Raw genomic sequence first — 21,202 nt, 5'->3', positions numbered from 1 at the left:
AACCGTGTAAGATAAATGTAGATGAAAGCAGGAATCAACGGGACAGCCTTGGATTCCCGAAATTTGAGAGTTTTCGTGATATACATTTTTATGCTAAAACAATAATCTATATTATTGTGTTGTGGTACAGCTGTAAGATAACCTTTAATGAAAAAACAGCAACAATATCAATGTCATTATTGGGCTATATTAATAATATTCATAGGATGAATGATAGATGTCAGGCCACCAGAGGATGTTTGCTGACTCGACCTTTTGCAAATTCAGGAGTAGACTTGAATAAAGACATGGATAACTGGGCAATAACAGGTCATTAAAATGCTCAATCAATAGGCTATTATATGAGTCTCACCAATTGTTAATGCTAACCAGTTATTATATGAAAAGGCATTAAAGTCACAGAGTAGAGGTGAAATAAATAAAATGAAAAATAATTAGGATTATTATGTGTCTACACTGAAAATGATAGACTTTGCCACTTAGGTTGCTGCAATAATCAGTAACTATATCTAAAGTAACAAACAACAAACTGAAAAAATAGAAATAAAAACAACTACACAAATATAATCTATCAATCAATTAATGATTTTTTTTTTTTAATAAGCAGATGGATTTGCCCAGTGTAGTGTACATTCCTGCAGACAAAGTAATAACGTTTTGCTGGTTGGACAGGAGATGTGTGTCCTGTGCCTTATGCCGCGGACATGTAATTAGCCAGAGGCCCAGGCACAGCCAACCAATCAGGTGTCGGAGGAGAGGCTGCGTCTGACCGGCTGGCAGACACACACAGGACAGAGCTCCGGCTGCAGCCCAGCCCTGCGGCGGTGACAGCACTCAGAGCGACTGGACCAGGTCCTGACTTCACCTTCCCGTCTATTTAATGCAAGGTACAATGTGTTTATAGATTTTATTCCGATTTATACGGACTTTTAAAACACCCACCTCTGACAAACTTCTGCCGGCTGCATGTTTTTCTCAATCCTGAACTCCCGGCTGGGATGGCTCTGAACTTTCAAACTAGCTAGGACACGCGATGTACTTCCGGTAGTGACTTTCAAAGTTAAAACATGTTTCAGCCAGGTTTCAGCAGTAACACCAGTTGGACAGTCTGTAGCTTTAGTGTGAAGTCGACGTGTGTGTGTTTCCGGTGTTTTAGCAGCGCTCTCGTGCTAGCTTGACGAGCCGTTGCCACGGAGCTGCAGGGGGACTTAAGTCGATGTTGCGCGCGGTACCGTGTCCTGAGGGGACAGCTGACCGGCCACCGGGCCCGGTACACCCCGCGGCTGTCGGTCTGTCTGTCCGGTCAGACCAATTCAGAAAAGTAAAAAAATAAAAAAATAAAAAAGGCAAAGAGAACTTCATCCATGTAGTTTGGTCCCGATGGAGGGTGTGGAGTCCAAGTGTGACGCGTTACGTCATTCATAGTTTCGCTGTGGTGTCTGCGCTGTAAAAAGTGGCCGTAACAACAAGTGGCCGGCACTCATCTCACGCTCCAACCTTTTCCTTTTCGTGATATGAAAAAGTTCATTTCACCTGTTTCCAATTCAGTTTTTGTCACATGTTTTCCTCATCACGGTCCACACAGCAGTGCATAGCATACATTCTTTAGATCAAGAGAATAGTTTCGACAAGATTTCATCACAAACAAGGCTGTTTTTCCTAAAAAAATATATTGATACCTAATGGTGGAATGGACTGTGTGTACCAGGATGGAGCACAATGATTATTTCTGGCCACCTGTTTTTAAAAACGTCAAAGTTGGACTGGGCCGCTGGTGAAGCTGGTTGAAGTTGCGTGTGGAGGGCGTGTCTCCAGTCTGCCAGATAGTCATGACATTTCTATTAGAATAGAGACCTATCGAATATTTGTAATGTAAGCTATCCTTCATCACAACACTTTCCCTGTGGGTTACGATGGATCAGATTTCTTCTTTAAAATTGATTTTACTTACTTAATACTTTGTCCCAAACGCTCTAGCTCCACCCAGAACAAAAACTGAAAGTATTTCTCCTGAAGGGAGAAGGAATGTATACCTGGCTCTACAGCAGGGGAAATCAGGAACATCTTAGACCTAAAATACTTTTAACAGAATGTGGGCAGGGGTTTACAGTAATATTTGGTGGCTTTTTAAAACATCAGGGAATTTGTGAGAGTTAATTCACAGATGAACACTTACCATATCCCTTTAGAAAAAAGAGACTGAGTATGTATGTATACGCTTGGTTTATTATTAGATAGTAAAACAAACTCTGTAAAATTCTAAACCACATTTCTAAAAGTCTGCAATCTGTAACAGTGATCTGCAACCCTGACTTAAATACAATATTTGCTTTGAAAAGCTGATCAGCAGTTGATTAAAACTTGACCTAACCAGTGAGCCATTACCATACAGGGTGAACTCAAGCTCATCATGTAGGCTACGTTTCAGTGGGATGTCATCATCATTAGTCCCAGTCACTCCCAGACTTAGTTTCTGCTGCAAAAGGTTTAGGAAAAGTTACACTTACAAAAATACTTTTATCTAAACAAGCTGTAAAACAATCGTTTTGCGTTCTTGTTTGTTTGCTTGTGTTTTTGTGTGTTTTTTTACTTACTTATTTATGGAATTGCATGATTTTGAGATGGCTGACGGGGAGCTGGTGAAGAAGATGCTGCGGGCCATCCTCCAGGCCAACAAAGGCGGAGTGTCACTGTCACGACTACAGTCAGAGTACAAGGAGCTGACCGGGGAGCAGATACCACATAAACAAATGGGACACAACCACTTGGACGTGCTGCTAGCCGGCATGCCAACTGTAGTCCGCATGGAACGCAACCGCTCTGGAGAGGTGTGTGTTTTCCATTTCACTGGTGCCACAAAAAAACCCTGATCTAGTCTAGTGGTCCCAAAAAGACATAACTCAAATCTGAATCTAGAAAGATTTAATTCAGAGACTGATGACGACATGTTGCTTATCACTGGGTTGTTACAGTAGTGTAGGAACTACTGTAATTCATTTTTCTCTGAGGGATGCTGACCTTACGTGGATAAAGTAAAAGTGGACCCCATACAACGATGCATCCAGATTACTTCATGTATTTAAATAAGATGTGCAATAGTCACAACCAAAACTTTGGTAATCAAAGACAATTAAAGTCTATGCTCACTGTTAACTGATCATCATCAGTTCATAATATGCTGGTGTAACCTTTACAGTGTTGATGTAAGTGTAAATAACATTTTCTTTCCCTTTCTTTACCAACTCTGGTCAAAAACTGGTGACACCAAAGATCCAAAGTATCTTCCATTTCTTGTGGAGTTTAGATCTTCCTCAATCTTGTGATCAGTCGCTCATCGACAATCCCATCTATGTCCCTCTGTCTCTTCAGATGGTCTACTTTGCTTCAGGGTCCAATGAGACGACCCATGTAGCCAAGGTGATGGCTCGCCAGCGTAGCTCCAAGAAGACAGGCCGACCCCACCTGGTCAACACCCAGATGAGGGTCAAACCAGCAGCACCTCTTGTCCTCAATGGTAAGATTTTGGACAACTATCTTTTTTATATATATATACATACATTATATTTATCAATTCCAGGGTTCACTTATGGAGGATTTAAAACATAGCAGCTGTGGATTTCACAATTTCTGTGAGAATCAGCAAAATGCTGCATAAAGTTACAAAGGGGGAAACAGAATTGTAAAGGTTTAATGTGAACTTCATGTGTTTACCATAACAATATCTAAAAGGAATCTAATCCAGTTTCACAAGCTGCACATTCCACCTGTAATCTCATAGACTGTCCCTTTCACCAGCGACTACGGAGAACACACAATTAGCTCTATTCAGTTTCACAGATGTTCTGTCTGATTCAGTCACAAGTTGGGTTTAAATCAATTATCTACAAAAAAAAAAAGAAATCTAGTGAGTGTAACATATACTTTGTGTTGTGTATCTTAAATCTGATTCAAAAGCCTGATCTTTAAAAGCTTGTAGTTGTACTTTTGGTTCTCAAAGGTCCACAAGACATGAAGAGGAAGACTAAATCAGTTGTCTGTATTTAATTAGTTGAGAAGTGCAATAAATATGACCATTTTATGGAAAAAAAAAATTACATTGAGTGTGACAGCTCTGTGGCTCAGTGGTTAGTAGGCCATTGAAGCTCTTAAACTGCACTGCAAGAACAACTGGTATTGGGTGTCTATTGTGTGTCTTGGACCATTGTGTCTATCCAAACACACAACAATACATGTTTATAAATGACGTAAATATAATTTATAGTTGGCGGCTCGTTTGACAACATAGCAAAGAGAGGTCAGTGTAAATGCTGACCTTTCTTGTGTGAACATCAACACTGATATACACAGCACGTGATGTGACACAAAATGCCTTGTGACGTCCCTCTGTAAATCCTAATGTCATTGTGAAGAAAAAAAGACATACCGGTAGTTTTTTGAAACACGATAAAATAATGATCAAATAAGAAAGCTCAATAATATTATAATAAAGGAATAAACTGCATTTTAGGATCAGTCCCCTTAGTATACTGTAGCGTTACGTAGCCTGTAGAGCAACACTGGAATCTGCCTATATATAAAACTTCTTGTGGGTTTCTAAACTGTCTGAAAGACACCACTGATGTCAGTGCCCTCAGTGGTAGCTGTAGCCTGCTCTGTTCATTTCCTCAGAATCAACCAAAAGGCCTTTTTGAAATGCTCAAAGGCCTGGATTTGGCACATGGGCCACTGACTGCATGTCTCTGCACTATAAACTCCCTCTTGTCTGCATGTGATGATGACAGAGCAGTTTTACTCTCAGTTGTTTGTTTCCTACTTTCTTTGCGTGAATAATGCATGGATTACGCCTGTGCTGTGTTTTTATTATCTTTTTTTTCTCCACAACTAAATATTAGACTGGCTGTTTATATTTAGTTGCTGTAGCTTCTCTGGCATCCATAACAAGCACTCAGTTTGAACACTGAACACTTCCCAACCTTTTCCAGACTCCTATTGTGGCTGGTGCTACTGTGCAGCAGCAGGACTGCAGCAATAGAGAACTAGAAAGTGTCCAGTGTCTGTGTCAGTGCTGTGACAATGCAAGATTAGCAAAATGCAATGTGTCTGTGGCAGCAGCCTGACAGGATGTGGATGAATGGCTGGCCTGTTTTAACTGTTGCTCTGTGGAGACCTGCAGCTCTTATGGCTCCAAGAATATCACACTCATAGTAGACAGATACAGACATTGACAATGCTCGGTGCTTGCTCACTTGTCAGGTTAATGTGTATTCAGAGAGGTCAACACACACATACACACCCACAAACGTGAACCTCTGCTCATTCATTTCTGACTGTATTTCCCCAATAAATACACAAACATGCAGTCGCACGTGCACACACACATAAGCAGCAGCATGCACACTCATTTCTTTTCCAGCGTGTACACCTCCGCTTGGCTGTGATGCTGCAGAATATTCTCAGAGTCAGAGGAGGATGCAGGAGTTGGTAGTGCAGGGAGGAGAGAGCGGAGAGAGGAGGAGTGAGCAAGAGGACTGGAGGAAAAAGAACGGCAGAGGGGACGGTGAAATGGTAAGGAGGGGAGGGGGTGGACAGATGACAGGGAAGGAGGGAGCGAGATCGAGGGGGAGCGGGGTGGGGTGTTGAGATTTGAGGCGGACGGAGCCTGTAAGAGGCTGAGACTCAGCTGCGAGCGAGGAGCAGCTGATACACAAAACAACCTCTCCATCTCTCCCTCTCTCTCCCTCTGGTTCTCTCCCTCACCGCCGGGGGGATATTGATATTCAGACAGAGACAGACCAGGGATTGTGTGTTCATGCCGGTGAGGTGACGCGGCGTCTGCTCTGAAGTGCGTGTATGTGTGTCAGTGCTCGTCCTTGCCTATATTTGCATGTGAATTTAACCTCGCGTCTGCCTGCGCGCGTGTGTGTGTGTGACTGCTGACTTTCTGTAATGTGTATGTGTGTGTGTGTGTTTCTCCGGAAGACTTGCTCATTAATTGATTGTCCGATATATTAATTGATTGGCTGCCAGTAGCGTATCCGCTCCGGGCGGAAAGAATAAGGTTTGGGAATTAAAACTGCCTACTCATGACTTTTAGATGTGTAGGCTGATTCTTGTTGCTTTTGTCACTAGAAGGATTTAATGAGATTCAGCAAAAAGAGAGAGGATGGGAAAGCAGGAGAAAGTTCTAGACCCTGCTGAAGGAGAAGAGAAGTGAAGAAAAGAGTGAAGATGAACACAAACAGTAGGAGGAAGAAGTGGAAAAGAAGAGGTGTTGCTGGGGCACAAATGACTAAGGGTTTATGCACAACAAGGTGTAATGAGGATGTCACTTAGGAGAAATGTGATGTCATGCTGTGCTTGAATGATGTAACACCAGTGGACTGGTGAGTGCTGTGTTAGGATAATCATACTTTGATTTGTGGGCTCTTCATTGAGCATGCAGTGACTCATTCACTACCGTCACTGGATTTGGGGATTATATCCAGAGTCCTGCTACCTGTTACATGTACTTCCATTCTCTCCACAGGATCTAACAACAACAGTGTCTTATACTTGTATATTTTCTCTGCAGTATTTGCTACTGCTCTTTTCATACTTATACATATACTCCATTTTCATTCATCATAGTCTCACAGTTTTCTGAACTTTAAGGACAGTCTCTCAGTCTTGACCTTTAACCAAAGCTAACCGACTTCCTGCTGCAACGTGCAGGTTCTGGAAATCAAGCTGGTTCTAGCATGACGCTCTCCTACATCCTTTTTGTGCACGTTGTCTCACTTGATGCATGAGTCAGGGGCGTGCTAGCCTGTGAGTCAGCTATAGCCACCTATTACAGACCATAGGTGTTCAAGAATTCACTGACAGCCTCGAGCTCCCGACCCTTTCCCTCCATATAGTGGCTAGGCTTCCTGAAAAAGAGCGGATATGTCTGCAGCGTTACCATCAGGCTGTGTGTCTCCATGTTTAGCATATTACATATAGAAAATATTTTTAAAAAGTTACATTCTGTAGCCCTAACTCAAATTGGTGTGTTTCCTTGACCTTCTTCATTCATACTGTATATTTACACAAGTATATATGGGGCAGCTAAACTGACAGATCCAGTTGCATAAGCACAGATGCAGATACCATTGTTTTATCAAGTCCTCAAGGCAATTCTTTCATTTATTCTTCTTTAATTTGTGATATTGTGTTGCCACTTGATGGCTCGCTAACTGGAGCTATGATGTTATTCATCACATCTGATGTGTCTACATATGTAACCATCAATGACAGATACAGACAGCTACACTGCTCTGACTTTTCAGCTCCATAGTTTGATTCTTCTGGTTTGTTTTCTTTCTCTGTGTGTGTGTGTGTGTGTGTGTGTGTGTATGTGTAGCCAAACCTCAAACCTCTCTGAGGCAGCCCAACCACCGCGGCAGAGGTGGTGGTAGAGGAGGAGGCAGCGGCCGAGGAGCCGGACATGGAGACTTCAGACAAGCCCGGGACATGAGGGATGGCCAGTCAGACAGTAAGACAGGGGCCCATCCTAACAAGATGTCCAATCAGAACACACCCAGCAAGAAAGGAAACCCTCCTGCAGAGAAGTGAGTGAGGTGGAGGGTTAAGATTTGACAGTGCTGTTTTATGTGGAAGTGACCAACCAGGCTTCCACAATGTTGTTGGAATCCAAGCAGGGGAGTGGAAATGAACAAACTGTCCTGTTGACTTCCTGTGCAGCTGGCAACATAGCCTCTAGTGCAGACTGGGATAGACAGTGAGATTGTTCATCTGAAAACATGTTCTGGGGTTATTTGATGATATTTCAAGTAGCTACATAGTAGCTACTTGAAATATGATGATGTTTTCCTCTAAGACCCCAACATCCAGTTCTAACTACAGCTTTCTTTCTTTCTTTCTTTCTTTCTTTCTTTCTTTCTTTCTTTCTTTCTTTCTTTCTTTCTTTCCTTCCCTGTCTCTCATTGCTGTCTCTCTGTGCCCCCCACCCCCTCCCACCTGTGTGGTCTGAGCTGAATCAGAATAGGCTGCTGTGAATGGGAGCCTGGTTGAACTCTGGTTGGTTTATGAGTGCAAACAGCCTCCCTGCTGCTGCTTATTCAGCACTGGGCTGATGATGTGCTCTCTAGATTATTCTGGTTTTCTCTCTGCCTTTCTCTGTATCCGTCCTTCTTCTCCCTCTATCCATCTCTGTTGTTTTTGTTTGTTATTGCCACAAATATATCTCTTAATCGACACTCACTCCAGTGCTGTTTGTCTTCGTACTGCCTCTGCCATTCATCAGCTCCCTGACTGAGTTAATCTGATTTATTGTAGCTCAAGAAGCCCGGCCTTTGCTTGATATCATCTATTTGTATTGCTTTAACAGTGAATCAAGATTATTCAGTTCATTGACTTGCTCTTCCACTTCCATGCATCCACGGCTCTGTTCGTCTGTCCACTGTGAAAACAACTGACATCAGTCCACCGTCTGTGTCAGTTGTGGGTGTCCAGTGGGCCACTGGCCCTCCACAGCACAATGGGGCAACAGGGTGGGAAGCCTGGTGTGTTGGCAGAGGACACGAGCCCAGGGCAGGGGGGATGTGAGCCCTTTCTAATCCCTGCTCTATTCTTTGGTAGATTAACGCTTCTAAACCGACACAGAGTGAATCAGCACATCTCTCTGTATCCCTCTAGAACTTCTATTGGACAGTATGCTGGCTCCATCATCATTTGTGTATGTGTGTGTGTGTGTGTGTGTGTGTGTGTGTGTGTGTGTGTGTGTGTGTGTGTGTGTGTGTGTGTTCAGGTGCACACTATTGTGTGAATTACAGTCCAACAAAACCAACTTTCATTAAAATGACAGCACAGGGGACAGTGGAGGAGGCTTGTCTGTGTTAGAAGACTTTTGTTGTATTCAGGCAAATGTTAGCTGCACTAAGGACCTTTTAAAGACATAATCCAACAAGAGCTGAAGTCACAGGTTCCATTTATTTAACAATGTGAGCAAAATCTAAATGAAACTGTAGCAACAGGCTCCATTAAACCACCACTCTTCCTCATGGTGTGTGCCAATTTTAATGTTATTCCATTATATCCAAATTGCATCATTTTTAAAATTCTAATAAAGACATTCTTCTCCATTTCTGTCTTTGGACATCTTCATATTTCAATCAGATATCACGTTATTGTGACTAAGCTAATTAATCATCAGTGATGGGCAGTGAAGTGCACTGACGTCATGTTCCATGATCTGCAGTAGCTTTAGATATCAATCTGACCGCTTGACTATTGCAGATTTTATTATACTGTTTCGATCGATTTTAAATGAAAACTAGTTCAATTTTGTAAGCCATTATGCTCAATAACCATAATGACAAAATTAAAACGTATGTTTTTGTATTTTGCAAAATTATTAAGAATAATGAATCTAATTAGATTAAAGTATTTGGACACTTGGACACACCCTTAAGTCGTCTGCTTGAAGAATGACCATGGCAGCAGAACTCAGGCCTTTATGTTAGAGTGATGGGGAGATGCAGCTCAGTACTGAGAAATCTTTGGAAAAAAAAAAAAGCAGCTCCAGAGAGCATGCAACCTGAGACTGGAGCAACAGTTCACCTTTCAGCACGACAATGACCCAAAACACGCAGTGAAGGCAACACTGGAGCCTTGGGAGTCTCTGACTGTATTTAAGTGTCTCAGCCAAATTCCAGAGTTAAACCACATAGAACATCTGTGGAGAGACTTGAATATCCGAGCTCACAGACACAAGCTGGAAACTGAACTGAATTTAAAATCTGAGAGTTTACTAAAAAAAAAAAGTGAAAGTAGGTTGATGGCCAAAAGTTGCAACTATTTATTTATTTATTTATTTATTTATTTATTTATTTATTTATTTATCTATCTATCCCTTTACAACTAAATCTACGGCACAAGAAAGTGTGCAAAGTGTTTTGAATACTTTCTGAAGCCATTACATGTACGGTCGGGCAGTGATGCCCTTCAACCTGTCTCACAGTCATTGAGGGTCAGAAAGTATGAAATTGCCTTTTTGCTCTGTTTATTGATTGCTTGCTTCCATTTTTAGCTCTGTGCCTGGGTGAGCCAGAAGCTGTGTCTGAAGAGAGAGAGGGAGAGTAAGATAGGATTAGTCAAGGCAGAAGGGAGAAAATGTATAAACAAAGTAGTTACTGTACCAGTGAGGTAACTGATCTGACTAACAGGTATGATGAGAATGGGAAGAAGAGGATATGGGAGGGGTGGATTAACCTGTATTAAAATGGAATTCAGTTCTTTGTTATATGTATAGAGAGACAGAGATAGATATATGACACAATTTAGTAGTCTCTCCATGCATTCTCAGTTTCTCATTGTCAGAGGAGTGCAACCTAATATGCTATTTACAGTGCAATGTACTATATGTTTGCAGTAGTGTCCCACAACCTTTTGTTCTAGACCAAAGGGGGATGGAGACAGTTTGATTAATGGGTTGTTATACTGAGGACAAAAGACTTTGCCTGCACCGAGCTTCGGCTGGTTATCTGTTTTAGACTTTGAGACTTTTTTTGAAGTTCTCACACTGTGCCTTGCCTGGTAAGAGAGTAAGTAATGATCTAGCATAGAGCCCGACCTGGCCTTAAAACTTAAAACTTAGACCTAAATGCAGTGGGGATTTTTTTTATAGCTGTTCTCAGTAGTATGAGGTCCTAAAAGAGTGAGAGTGTCTTCTCTTCTTTCTCATAACCCTGAGAAAGTAACCCTCCCGCTTGTTGTGTTCTCTTGTGTCCAGGTCAGACAAGAGGATGACGCTGCCGTCACGGTTTCATAAGGAGGTACACGCTCACCTTTCCAGAAACTCCCAACAGACTGGTCGTAAGTAGGACAGGCTGCTTTTCTTATGCTCAAAGTACATTTTGTGTAGCTTGTTGAAATGCTGCCAAGACCTGTATAACGTCAAACAATTAAAGTGTAATAGTAATGAAATTGTGACCAGCTGCTCTAAGGACCACCAGAGGACATTTACATTTAAAATTCAGCTCAGTATGTGGCGGTTTTCCATTGTCAAGCTGTGATATCATGTACTGAGGTATCAAATTCTGTCCATCCGTCTCTTACAGACCTTCATTTGTAAAAGAGACAAACTGCACCATCTCAGTTGACTCTCCTATAGACATGAAGTCTATTTTAAAGCATTTCTAATTATACCAGCTCCCAAATATAATGTGTTTGTTACCATGTTGCCTGTTTGAGGAAGCCTGGGGAAAAGCACTGGCCTCTAATAAGCTGCATAGTTCTAAGGCTGATATTTAAAAGGGTCCAGCACTTTGAGGCCTCTAAAGACAGGAGGGAACTGTTAAAACTATTACTGCTGAGTTAAACAGCCAGGCATAACCAGGAGGCGTGTAAAGGCGGCAAAAGGAAGCATTCTTGGGATGTAAACATCCCCCTCAGTGTCATTATTCAACAATTCTCCTTCCTCATTCAAGATCCAAGCCTTAGTTTTGGAGATTGGTACACTAAGCCTCCAGCGGTTTCAGAGGCAAGAGGATCAGAGTGATATAAGCAGTATCCACCTGCATGCGTAATCACTCTTTTCTTCATTTCTTATCGTGCAGCACCGTTGAATCTGAATGAGAGCGTGGGCTCGGGGAAAGGAAAGCCCTACAACCCTCAGCAGGTCCAGGGCCGCATCAGAGAGATCCTGGGGAAATACAGTAATGGGTTCTGGGTATCGAAGCTGCCTCAGATCTACAGAGAGCTGTACAAACAGGACCTACCAACCGAGGCCATCAAAGACTTGGAGACCTGGACCCAAATATGCACTGTACGTACTGCTATGTCTCTCCAGCTGTCTCTCTGCCTGAGAAATGTTGGCTTGGTTTGGTTTGGTTTGGTTTGTTAAGATTAAGTTGCCTGTTTGTGCACACAATGTCTTGTATGCCCTGAAGGTATTTCTTCAGATTTGGCACAAACATTGACTTGAACTGAAGGATGAATTTATCAGAATTTAACAGTGAAATGTCAACGCTGAGCTAAATGTTATTTCTGTTTATCAGTGTGTATCACAGTGAACACAGAAGAGGATGAGAGCAAATACAAAAATGCAGCATGTTCAGCATTGTTTAATTACTCTTACATTGGTTTGTGCTAAAAACATTCAAATGAGAAAGAGAAATAAGATGAGTTTCAATCTAAAATTTAGATTTTTTTGCTGTTATCTCTCTGTCATGTTACATGTTTCAACACTAAAACGCAAAAATAGAAAATAAAAAGTCAGACAGGTCATCCTAGTTTATCATCTTCACTGAGACAAGTCAGCTCAATATCACAAATAAGATTCACATGGCAGAAGAAAGAACTTGTTAACAATAAATTAATACCAATTCTAAAAATGTATTACTGTAAACAACAGCTCTTACTTGGTGGATTTGTTCTCTAGGTCGAGAAAACCTGTAGCAGCAACCCGTCAGAGCTGCTTCTCTACCCAGCCAAGGAACAGACCACTACATCCTCCCCTTCACCCACCCATAACCCAAACTCCACCACTGCCCCTGTCACAACGTCAAACACCCCTACAGATAAACCCTCCCACTCCCCTGCCCAACAGAGAACCCCCACCACCCACCTGACTCGCTCCGGGTCTCGCTCTCCTCAGTCTCCGCCATCGTCTTCCTCGTCCCCCAGCCCCCCCTCCTCCCCTGCCAGCATCAACCCTGACCTGAAGTTGAAACTGGAAGAGCTGCTGGTAAAGTACTCCAATGGCCTGTGGGCACACGCGCTGCCCAAGCTCTTCCAGGACACCTACAAAGTCAGTAAAGACTGTTATATACATATCATAACCTAGTTCTGGAGCAAGCTGCACATATTTTCTTAATTTTTCTTTTTCTTTTTTTCTTCAAGACCAAACTGCCTGGACATGTCCTGGAGAACCTTCATCTCCTTTCCGACATCTGCACTATTGACTACCCGATGCCTGACAACCCCAAGAGGGCCATCCTGTACAGGAGGAGCAGCACTGACGGGGGCGGAGGAGAGGATGAGAACTGCAACAGGAAGAACTCTGCGACCAGTGAGGAGGAGCTGAGGGTCAGGCAGGAGCTGGGGAGGAGGCTCAGTAACCATGCGGTGCCTTCTCTTCAGATCCCCAAAGAGGAGTATCCCTCTGTGCTGGTAGTGGAGGCCACCAACACCAACGGAGTCATACTCAGGTGGGAGAGAACAGTGAGTATGAGTGTGCTGCGAGACTCAACAGTTCCTGGATCTCTCACTGTCTCACGGCCTCTCTCAGGTACATCGGTGAGGGTTATTCCCAGGCCCAGGAGTCCATGGAGGATGAGATGAGGGAGTTCTATGGCCTGGACAAAAGCAGCCCCGCTCCTCTGTCATCTCCATGCTCGGGCCAACTTGTTGCTGTCAGAGCTGAGGAGGAAGAGGAGATTCTGAGGGCACAAGTCTGTGAGGTCATGGCCGACAAGGTCAAGGTGAGAAGTTAAAAACAGACAATAACCAATGATACTGATGATGGAAGGCCATGTAAATGAGCTAGGACAGAAAATGTAAATGTCTAGTAATATAAAACATAAAATATATAAATATAAAACGTTATCTAATATATACCATATAAAATATAGTAATCAATAGATCATGATTTTTCATCTTTTAAAGAGGAACTATTCAAGTCCGATCGCTTTTCCACTGTTTTGCTAACCCTCCTCTCGGCCACGTGTATTAGTTTACAACGGTGCAAGTGAGAAATCAATCAGAGCGGTAGATAACGTTAAATACCATATACGATGTTATGACGTGCATATTTGTGTAGTTTAATCCGTCATAAACAAGAGATTACGGGCTACGGGGCTGGGACACCGGAGCGGTGGCCCTGATCTTGCAACGTTTCATTTTCAGCCTAGAGATGCAATAAGAGACACACACTTGAGCCTCCATTCTCCCTCGTAACAAGTTTAGCCATTTATTAAACCATCACAATTACTCCAAAGCTGTTTAATTAGGGTAAAATGTAGCATAGTTAAACTACAAATCCTGCATAGTTCCTCTTCAATGAGAGGACATTAGTGATCCCTGTGTTTTTCTCTCTGGTTCTCTAGGTGTACTATGTGGATCATGGTTTCTCAGAGGTGATCAGCAAAACCAAAGTGTTTGAGCTGAATGAGAAGTTTTTCAAACTGCCTTTCCAGGCAACCAAGTGTAAACTAGCAGGTGAGTCTGAGTCAAATCATCAGCATATCCAAAGGATTTATTTTATTTTATTAGAAAGCTGCTTTGTCCTCTTGCTTCTTCGGTTTGACCTACTTCATGTCTGTGTGTTTGTGTGTATCTGTATGTGTGTGCTTTTCCAGGTCTGGAACCATTCTGTCAGGAGGCTGTGGTGTTGAAGAAGTTTGAGATGATGGCAAGTGGTAGGATCCTATTGGCTGAAATCCTAGAGCGAGAGCAGACTCCTCTTGTCGTCCTGTACGACACGTCGCAGGATGATGATGTCAACATCAACGCTGCTTGCATGAAAGCTTTGCAGGACAAGACGCTAGCAAGCCCGCTGCAGGTACAGAAGCTGAATTCGTCCATATCAAGTGTGTGAGTGAGAATGTACAATACACTAAACTTCTATCAGTCGCTCTCCTCAGGTGAACAGCGCTTATATGAACGTGACTGTGAGCAGCGTCTGCTCAGATGGGACCATCTACTGTCAACTGCCATCCAGAGGCCTTGCCAAGCTGAATGAGATACTGGAGAATATAGAGACGTACTTCCACTCACAGGTTAACACATGATATATTTGATGTCTCAATGCCTTCTTGGGCCTGGAATAGCTTTTATGTTTTCAGTTAGTGCTATAAAATCCACACCGTGGATCTTCCACATTGCTCGTTTTCTCATAGTATATTTTTGCCCAGCACCTGTCAAATGTCTTTTTGGAAGTGTGTGCTCCCCTTTGAACTTCAGTGCTATAAAATGTGCCATATGCATCAACTGCAGACCAAAAACTATTTAAAACATTATTGCTATTGCTGTCACACCTGCACAAGCTTAGCTAAAACAGACATATTGTCCTGGTTCTATAAATGACCATTTGAGTAGCACATGTTTATTGACAAATAGCAGCAAGTAGCCAAAGTATTACTTAAGTAAAAACTTGTTAAATGAATAAAGCAGCATAATTTACAGCTGTTTTTAAAGAGTCATGTATTCAGTAAGATTCAGTTATCTTAGCCGTGTAGGTTTAGCTATGTGCTAAGAAAGGGTTAGTAGGGGGTACAGCAATGTTAAATTTGGTCTGTTTGTGTAATATATTGACAGTAAGAGTAACAGACGGACAGACAGATAGATGGATACTATATTAATCCTGAGGGAAATTTAACAACAATGCAATACAATGAACAATAGCACTAAAAACACCAGCTTTTATGATTACAAGCCATGTTTATGATAATAGAGCTCCGTCCTTTAGCATCATTAAACAGTTTTATACATTTATTGGGCCCGCTTTTTTCTCTGGAACTATGCCTCTGCATTTATTGCCATCTTCCGAGCATTTGACAGACCATTTCACTTGAGTTTCTATGTCAACTCCATTTTATTCTTTCTTGTCAGCTTTTTCTTTGTGTTATTTTGCAAAGGCCTTTTCCCATTGTCAGCAAGTGCAGTGATTGCATTAGTATTTGTATGTGTGCAGCACATGTGCTTATGTATAATAGATTGTATAATTCTTCTAAAAGGAATACACATGAGGTTCACACAAATGTGTTGCAACTCCAGACAGGAAATGACAGGAGAAAAGTATGTATCCTCCCTGCCATGTGTTTATGTGTCTGACCAGAAGCTTAGCTGTGTGTGTGCTCCCCCCAGCATGTTTGGCTCCATATTGTCCGAGAGTGAGCGGTGTAGGCGCACACACATTCATCTTAAAAGCTTTTTTGTGAATGTATTTGTGCCATGTTGCTTCTCCAGGGCGGAGTTGTGGACAGATTGAGATTAGGTTGTTAATCTGGAGTTAAGACATTGCCAAGCCACTTAATCTGTTAGCAGCACAGTGGAGCTGATGCTTTTTCTAGGTGTGCCATTGCCGTCCTTTAAAGCTTGTGACTGGAGCTCAGTGACACTCAACGTCAGTGTGTAGGTAAACATAGTGTGGAAACGTCTTTGACCAGTCCTATGTTCTTATTCCAGAGACAGATCATATGCAACTGTTTAGCACGCAGGAAAGTAATAATACTTTCATACTTGAAAATTACTCTATGGCCTCAGGAAAGCAGGGTGATGAGTTCTGAATGAAATGATGATATCATGCAGTAGCTTTTGCAGCTTATCTTCAATATGGTAATCAGTAGCTCAAAGAGGTCAGAGGTCCACCCACACCTACAGTATACAGAAGAACTTTACTATATTAGACCAGTGAGTTCATTGTGGGCCTGCACAAATCACATTACAAGTAGCATTTACATTGGGTAAGACAGAAAACATATAAAACAAAAATTAATTCATGTTCTACAGAAGTGCAACTCTTCTGGGGTTAATTTAATTCTATCATTTGCTTTCAAATTTTCTAAAACATCAACAACAACGGCAGATCCAAGTCCTAATGTTTGATGTCATTGTGGGGCACACCTGCAAAGTGAAACCTTTATGTGAGCTTTTACAATGACATTTTATTGTAGTCATAAAGCAACAGTTACTCATTCTGAGTAACTTCACAAAGCCCGAGGAAATGCAATGATGACAGATGTGGTATCTTGATGACACATGTTGATAAAATATTTTTTATTCCAGGTAACTTCAGAGTTCCTAGTGTCCAGACCCTTTTGTGGAAAAGGATGTATGGCCCGCTATAAAGGCAAATGGTCCCGTGTGGAGGTAAGACAACATTGTTCCCTGGACTAGAGATGATGAATTATGATTTTTACCTGACAAAAGGAATCAGTCACAGTTGCACAAGAGAGCTGCCATGTTGAGCTGAGATCAAAGCAGTTGAAAACAGTGTGGTAGCTGCAAGATTCATTTTGAAGCCAGAAACTTCCTGGTTATGTAATCCAAGCCTACAGTAATTTCATCTTTTTTTTGTAATGTTTGTCTTAGAATAAAAAAGAAATTAAAAAAAATGTATCCATCATTGTCTTTGTGTCTATCCTTAGATCACTAACCTCCATGGCAGCAGAGTGCTGGATATCCTGTTCATCGATGTGGGTGTTCAGGCGTCTGTGGAGGTGTTTGAGCTGAGAGAGATCCCACCACTGTTCCTCCGTGACCTTATGGCTATCCCACCACAGGTCGGTGTCTGTCTGTGATAGACAGACATGAGAAATTGTAATTGCATGGACTTCCTTATATAACACAACTCTCACACCCTGTGTTCAGGCTGTGAAGTGCTGCCTAGCAGACCTGGCTGTCAGTGTTGGATCCTGGACTCCAGATGCTGTCCAGTGGCTGCGAGAGAAAGTGCTCAACATCACTGACTGTAGCATGAAGGTCATTTCATCTTTCAATTGAAATCAAACCAACAATTCCAAAATACTGATGAAGTTTAGCTTTGTGTTTATTTGAGAACCTAGTGCTCCTATTCCCTCCACATCTCACATTCATCTATTTTTATTGCATCCTAGGTTGCCAAGGTGGATGAAACCAAGCGCTGCGTCTACGTCCACCTCTTCACTGATAAGAACTTCCACGACCCGGCCCGTAGCCTCAACCATCAGATGGCCCAGTCTGACCTGTTCAAACATCAGCCAGATGTTTTTCTGACGAGCCACAGGTTTCCACTGCTTTATAATCACCAATATTTTTAACCATGTTTTACTTTATGCGCTAAATCTCTCCTTTGCTTATTTCATTTCACAGCCCTGCTAAGATCTCCACACCCAGTTTGTCCTCCAAGACCTCTAGTACCAGTGATTCCTCCAATGGCAGTCCGATATCAACCTCTGTGCCGGCCAAGCCTCATCTCAGAAGGGCTCTGTCAGGACCCAGAGGAGGTGGAGGAGGGAACACCACCACCAACACCACACCAACAGAGACACCATCATCCCCCTCACCCTCTCTCCAGCTGCCACCACTACTAGAGCTACCCCCCACTGGTAATGATGTTCAATAGAGTGGGAAGAATTCAAATTAAGTATTTTCTTAGTTATTAAAAAAAAATCAAGGCATGAGATCTGTTTTGTATATGTCGCTGCAGGTCAGCCTAGTATTTGGCCTTACTGTAGCTTCCATCTTTTCCCTCTCAGGAAACAACATAGATGTATATGTGTCAGTGGCGTGCCACCCAGGCCACTTTGTTCTGCAGCCCTGGAGAGATATGTACAAACTGGTGGTGCTGATGGGAGAAATGATCCTGTACTACAACAAGACTGAGGAGAAGCCACTCAACATAGAGAAGAACCAGATATATGCTGCTAAAGTGGAGAACAAGTGAGTGAAGCACTGATGTCATTACATTACATTTATTATTCTGATTTCCACTGTGAAACAAGTCAAAGTCTGGCCTGCGTGGTGTCATTTCTTCCAACGTGAGACAAACAAGTCCTTCTTGTAATTCAAATCCGCAGTTAATTTCTCCATCCTGCATATATCCATTGTAATGTCCATCCATATGGTCAATGTTGGGCTCTCCAGCGAAAGACATTTTCTCGTAAGGGCATTTTTGCCTGCCACTAACAAAATACTAAACAAATGTTTGTCTCTCTTTGACCATCCTTCAGGCATAAGTTTTAATAACCCGACCGTCCCAAAAAACATGATAATGATTTGCATTCATATTTCCACAATTTCGCCAACAAGCTGGGGAGTTACCTTTATAGTGGGATTTTTGATAAGGTGTAATAAAATATTTAATAAGGCTCTTCCAGCCAAACCCCGTCCAACTCTGTGAGCTGCTACATTTCCATTGATACTGTTGTGGATTTTCAGTAATAAAAGAAATGGAAGCAGTTGTGCTCAGCCTGAATATAATTAGTCTTCATCCCTCTCCCTTCTCAGCTGGCATCGTGTGTTGGTGAAGGGAGTTCTGAGCAATGGTTTGGTGTCTGTCTACGAGTTGGACTATGGTAAACATGAGCTGGTCAGCTGCACCCAGCTCAGACCTCTGATCAAGGAGTTCAGACAGCTGCCGTTCCAGGGAATCACAGCTCAGCTGGCCGGTGAGTGGTGTCAGTCGTGTCGAGCGCCGCACGATCATATCTAAACTCTAAACCGTCAGAGTAACCCACTGTTGCCTCTCTTTCACCCCTTCACAGGAGTGAAGCCGAGACAGTGGTCAGAAGAAGCCTCCATCGTTTTCAGGAACCACGTGGAGAAGAAACCCCTCGTGGCTCAGCTGGAGGCCACACAGGAAGCCACTAACCCATGGGACAGGAAGATGACGGTGTTCCTGGTCGACACTTCGCAGGAAGAAAGGGACATCTGGGTGCATGACATCATGGCTGAGTTTGCTGATGAGCAATGAGTTGTGGACAAACAGATCGTCGACAAGTCTTACTAGTCAAACAGTTGTCTTTTTGCTCAGTGACGACACCTTGAGTTGTGGATCGATGAAATAGTAAAAGCGTATCCATCTTTGTCTATCTACCATTTAGCGAGACTGAGGGAAGAGAGAGGAAAAGGAAAGAGGAATGAAATGAAGGGAAGAGGTAAGAGAAGTCATGAGATGAAGGGAAATTGAGAGGTTCGATAGTATGTGGAGCCACTTGCTGTTGTGTTAGGGGCTGTACAAAGAAGGATGTTATGATGTGATTTGGAGTGACTGCAGTGTGACCGTTGGACAAGTACTCACATGCATGACGTTGCGGTTAAGTCCAAACTTGCTACAAACACATTTACAGTAAAAAAAACAACAAAAAAAACTGTTCAATCTATCCATGATAGTCTCTCAAAGCTGCATAAATGATACAACATGCATTCTTGTACCATTTGGTATGAGCTTGAATCCAAAGCTGCATCCTAGAGTACAGAGAGCGCATCCAGTCTTAGTGTGTGTCATACTGGAGACGCCTGAATTACCCTCCTCCCTGCCAATGTGATGCACCATGCAAAGGGCGCAAAATGTTCAAATTGACTCAGCAAGTTCTCACATGCTATAATGCGCATTTGTTTACAAAATCTGCTTTTTGTGATTGTCTTTAAGTTTAAAAAAAGAGTCACAGCAAACATTCCCCAAAGAGGAGGAGAGACGGATGAGACAGTGAGTTAGGGGACGCACAGAGATACCATGTGGAGTTTGGTCCAAGTTTTAAGACAAGTTCTATCATTATTTTGTGATTGATTTATTTTAAACTCGGAGTCGGTGTTGAAAATTATCGAAGGAAGTGTTTTAAATGTCTGTGTGTTTGCAGGAGGGATACAGTAACTACAGACTGTAATTCAGGACATCCTGGACCTGCATGCATTTGTAAAGAATCAGTGATTTTGGATTTTTCATTTAACCGAAAGTCTGAACTGACAGATGATAAAAGCATCAAACTCACGCCGTGACCAAAATAAATGTGACTTTTTCAAATTTATTTTTTAAAGAAAAAAAAAATCACTAACATATCAGTAAAATGCATGTGTGAAAGCCCAGGTCCTGACCAGTGAGGGCAGCGTCTCCTCCATCTCTCCTCTCCACCTGTGAACCACTGATGCAGTGTGACGTTATGTGCTTTAGGGGGAGGGGGTTGATGAGATCTCCTTTCTTATTCCGTGACAATGAGACTTTCATTTCAGCAGATTACATGTGCTGCATGTCGCAGACCTTTCTGAGTTGTGTGCACATATAGTTTGATGTTGTAATAATGAGCAGACTAAGTTACCAGTAGTATTAAGCTAGTAGATTTTCAAATAGGTGATCATTTGATATTCTGCTTATGGGTGGTTCTAGGGCCACCATCAGATGTTGGCCTGACGTGGGATTTTATTCTGAAATGTGACTTATTTTTTCTCACACACTTTGGATGTTTTTGGATGTTCAATCGCTTCTCCAATTCTGAAGACAGCAAACCTGACAAAGCTCAAAGCTGCATTGTTGTTAACAATTGACAAGTGACATGAATCTTATTTATATTTAACTTATATTCTCTAGATGATAATAATTACCTTGTCATTTCCATTTTGTTTAACAGTGGGCAGGAGGTAATAAAAGAGATGTTTTTGGAATAAAGTCTATATGAGAGGTTTAAATGCTCAAGTTCATTCAATTCTTTCTTGCGTTGTGTCTTTTCATTGAAGGGTGGGACAG

At 42.2% G+C, this 21,202-nt stretch overlaps 1 protein-coding gene across 2 annotated transcripts; it reads left to right on the top strand.

The window, feature by feature from the left end:
- The first annotated feature begins 717 nt into the window (after positions 1 to 717).
- tdrd7b (tudor domain containing 7 b) lies at positions 718 to 21,138 on the top strand. 2 transcript variants are annotated; one of them, XM_085759625.1, is made up of 20 exons: positions 718 to 887; positions 2,622 to 2,828; positions 3,370 to 3,514; positions 7,382 to 7,589; positions 10,772 to 10,854; positions 11,598 to 11,806; positions 12,422 to 12,790; positions 12,883 to 13,190; positions 13,271 to 13,463; positions 14,088 to 14,199; positions 14,340 to 14,542; positions 14,625 to 14,759; positions 16,768 to 16,851; positions 17,130 to 17,264; positions 17,353 to 17,463; positions 17,598 to 17,746; positions 17,833 to 18,068; positions 18,219 to 18,402; positions 18,970 to 19,130; positions 19,227 to 21,138. In XM_085759625.1, the coding sequence occupies exons 2-20, from the start codon at positions 2,622 to 2,624 to the stop codon at positions 19,433 to 19,435; spliced, it is 3,441 nt and encodes a 1,146-aa protein (XP_085615751.1). In that variant the 5' UTR covers positions 718 to 887; the 3' UTR covers positions 19,436 to 21,138. The 2 variants fall into 2 exon arrangements, with proteins under 2 accessions (XP_085615751.1, XP_085615752.1); XM_085759626.1 differs by lacking the exons at positions 718 to 887; positions 2,622 to 2,828; positions 3,370 to 3,514 and adding an exon at positions 5,579 to 5,815.
- Positions 21,139 to 21,202: the final 64 nt, after the last annotated feature.

The sequence above is a fragment of the Trachurus japonicus genome, chromosome 18, assembly GCF_045865225.1.
Source record: "Trachurus japonicus isolate A0001 chromosome 18, Traja_1.0".
Classification (NCBI taxonomy): domain Eukaryota; kingdom Metazoa; phylum Chordata; class Actinopteri; order Carangiformes; family Carangidae; genus Trachurus; species Trachurus japonicus.
Note: the sequence above shows the minus strand (reverse complement) of the source record. Positions and strands in the feature narration are given on the sequence as shown.

Bases quoted from the DNA above. Each gene is read 5' to 3' on its own strand.
- tdrd7b (XM_085759625.1), top strand. From the start codon at position 2,622: ATGGCTGACGGGGAGCTGGTGAAGAAGATGCTGCGGGCCATCCTCCAG. The intron at 12,791-12,882 runs GTCAGTAAAGAC...TTTTTCTTCAAG, and splicing joins TCTTCCAGGACACCTACAAA to ACCAAACTGCCTGGACATGT. The intron at 17,747-17,832 runs GTTTCCACTGCT...TTCATTTCACAG, and splicing joins GTTTTTCTGACGAGCCACAG to CCCTGCTAAGATCTCCACAC.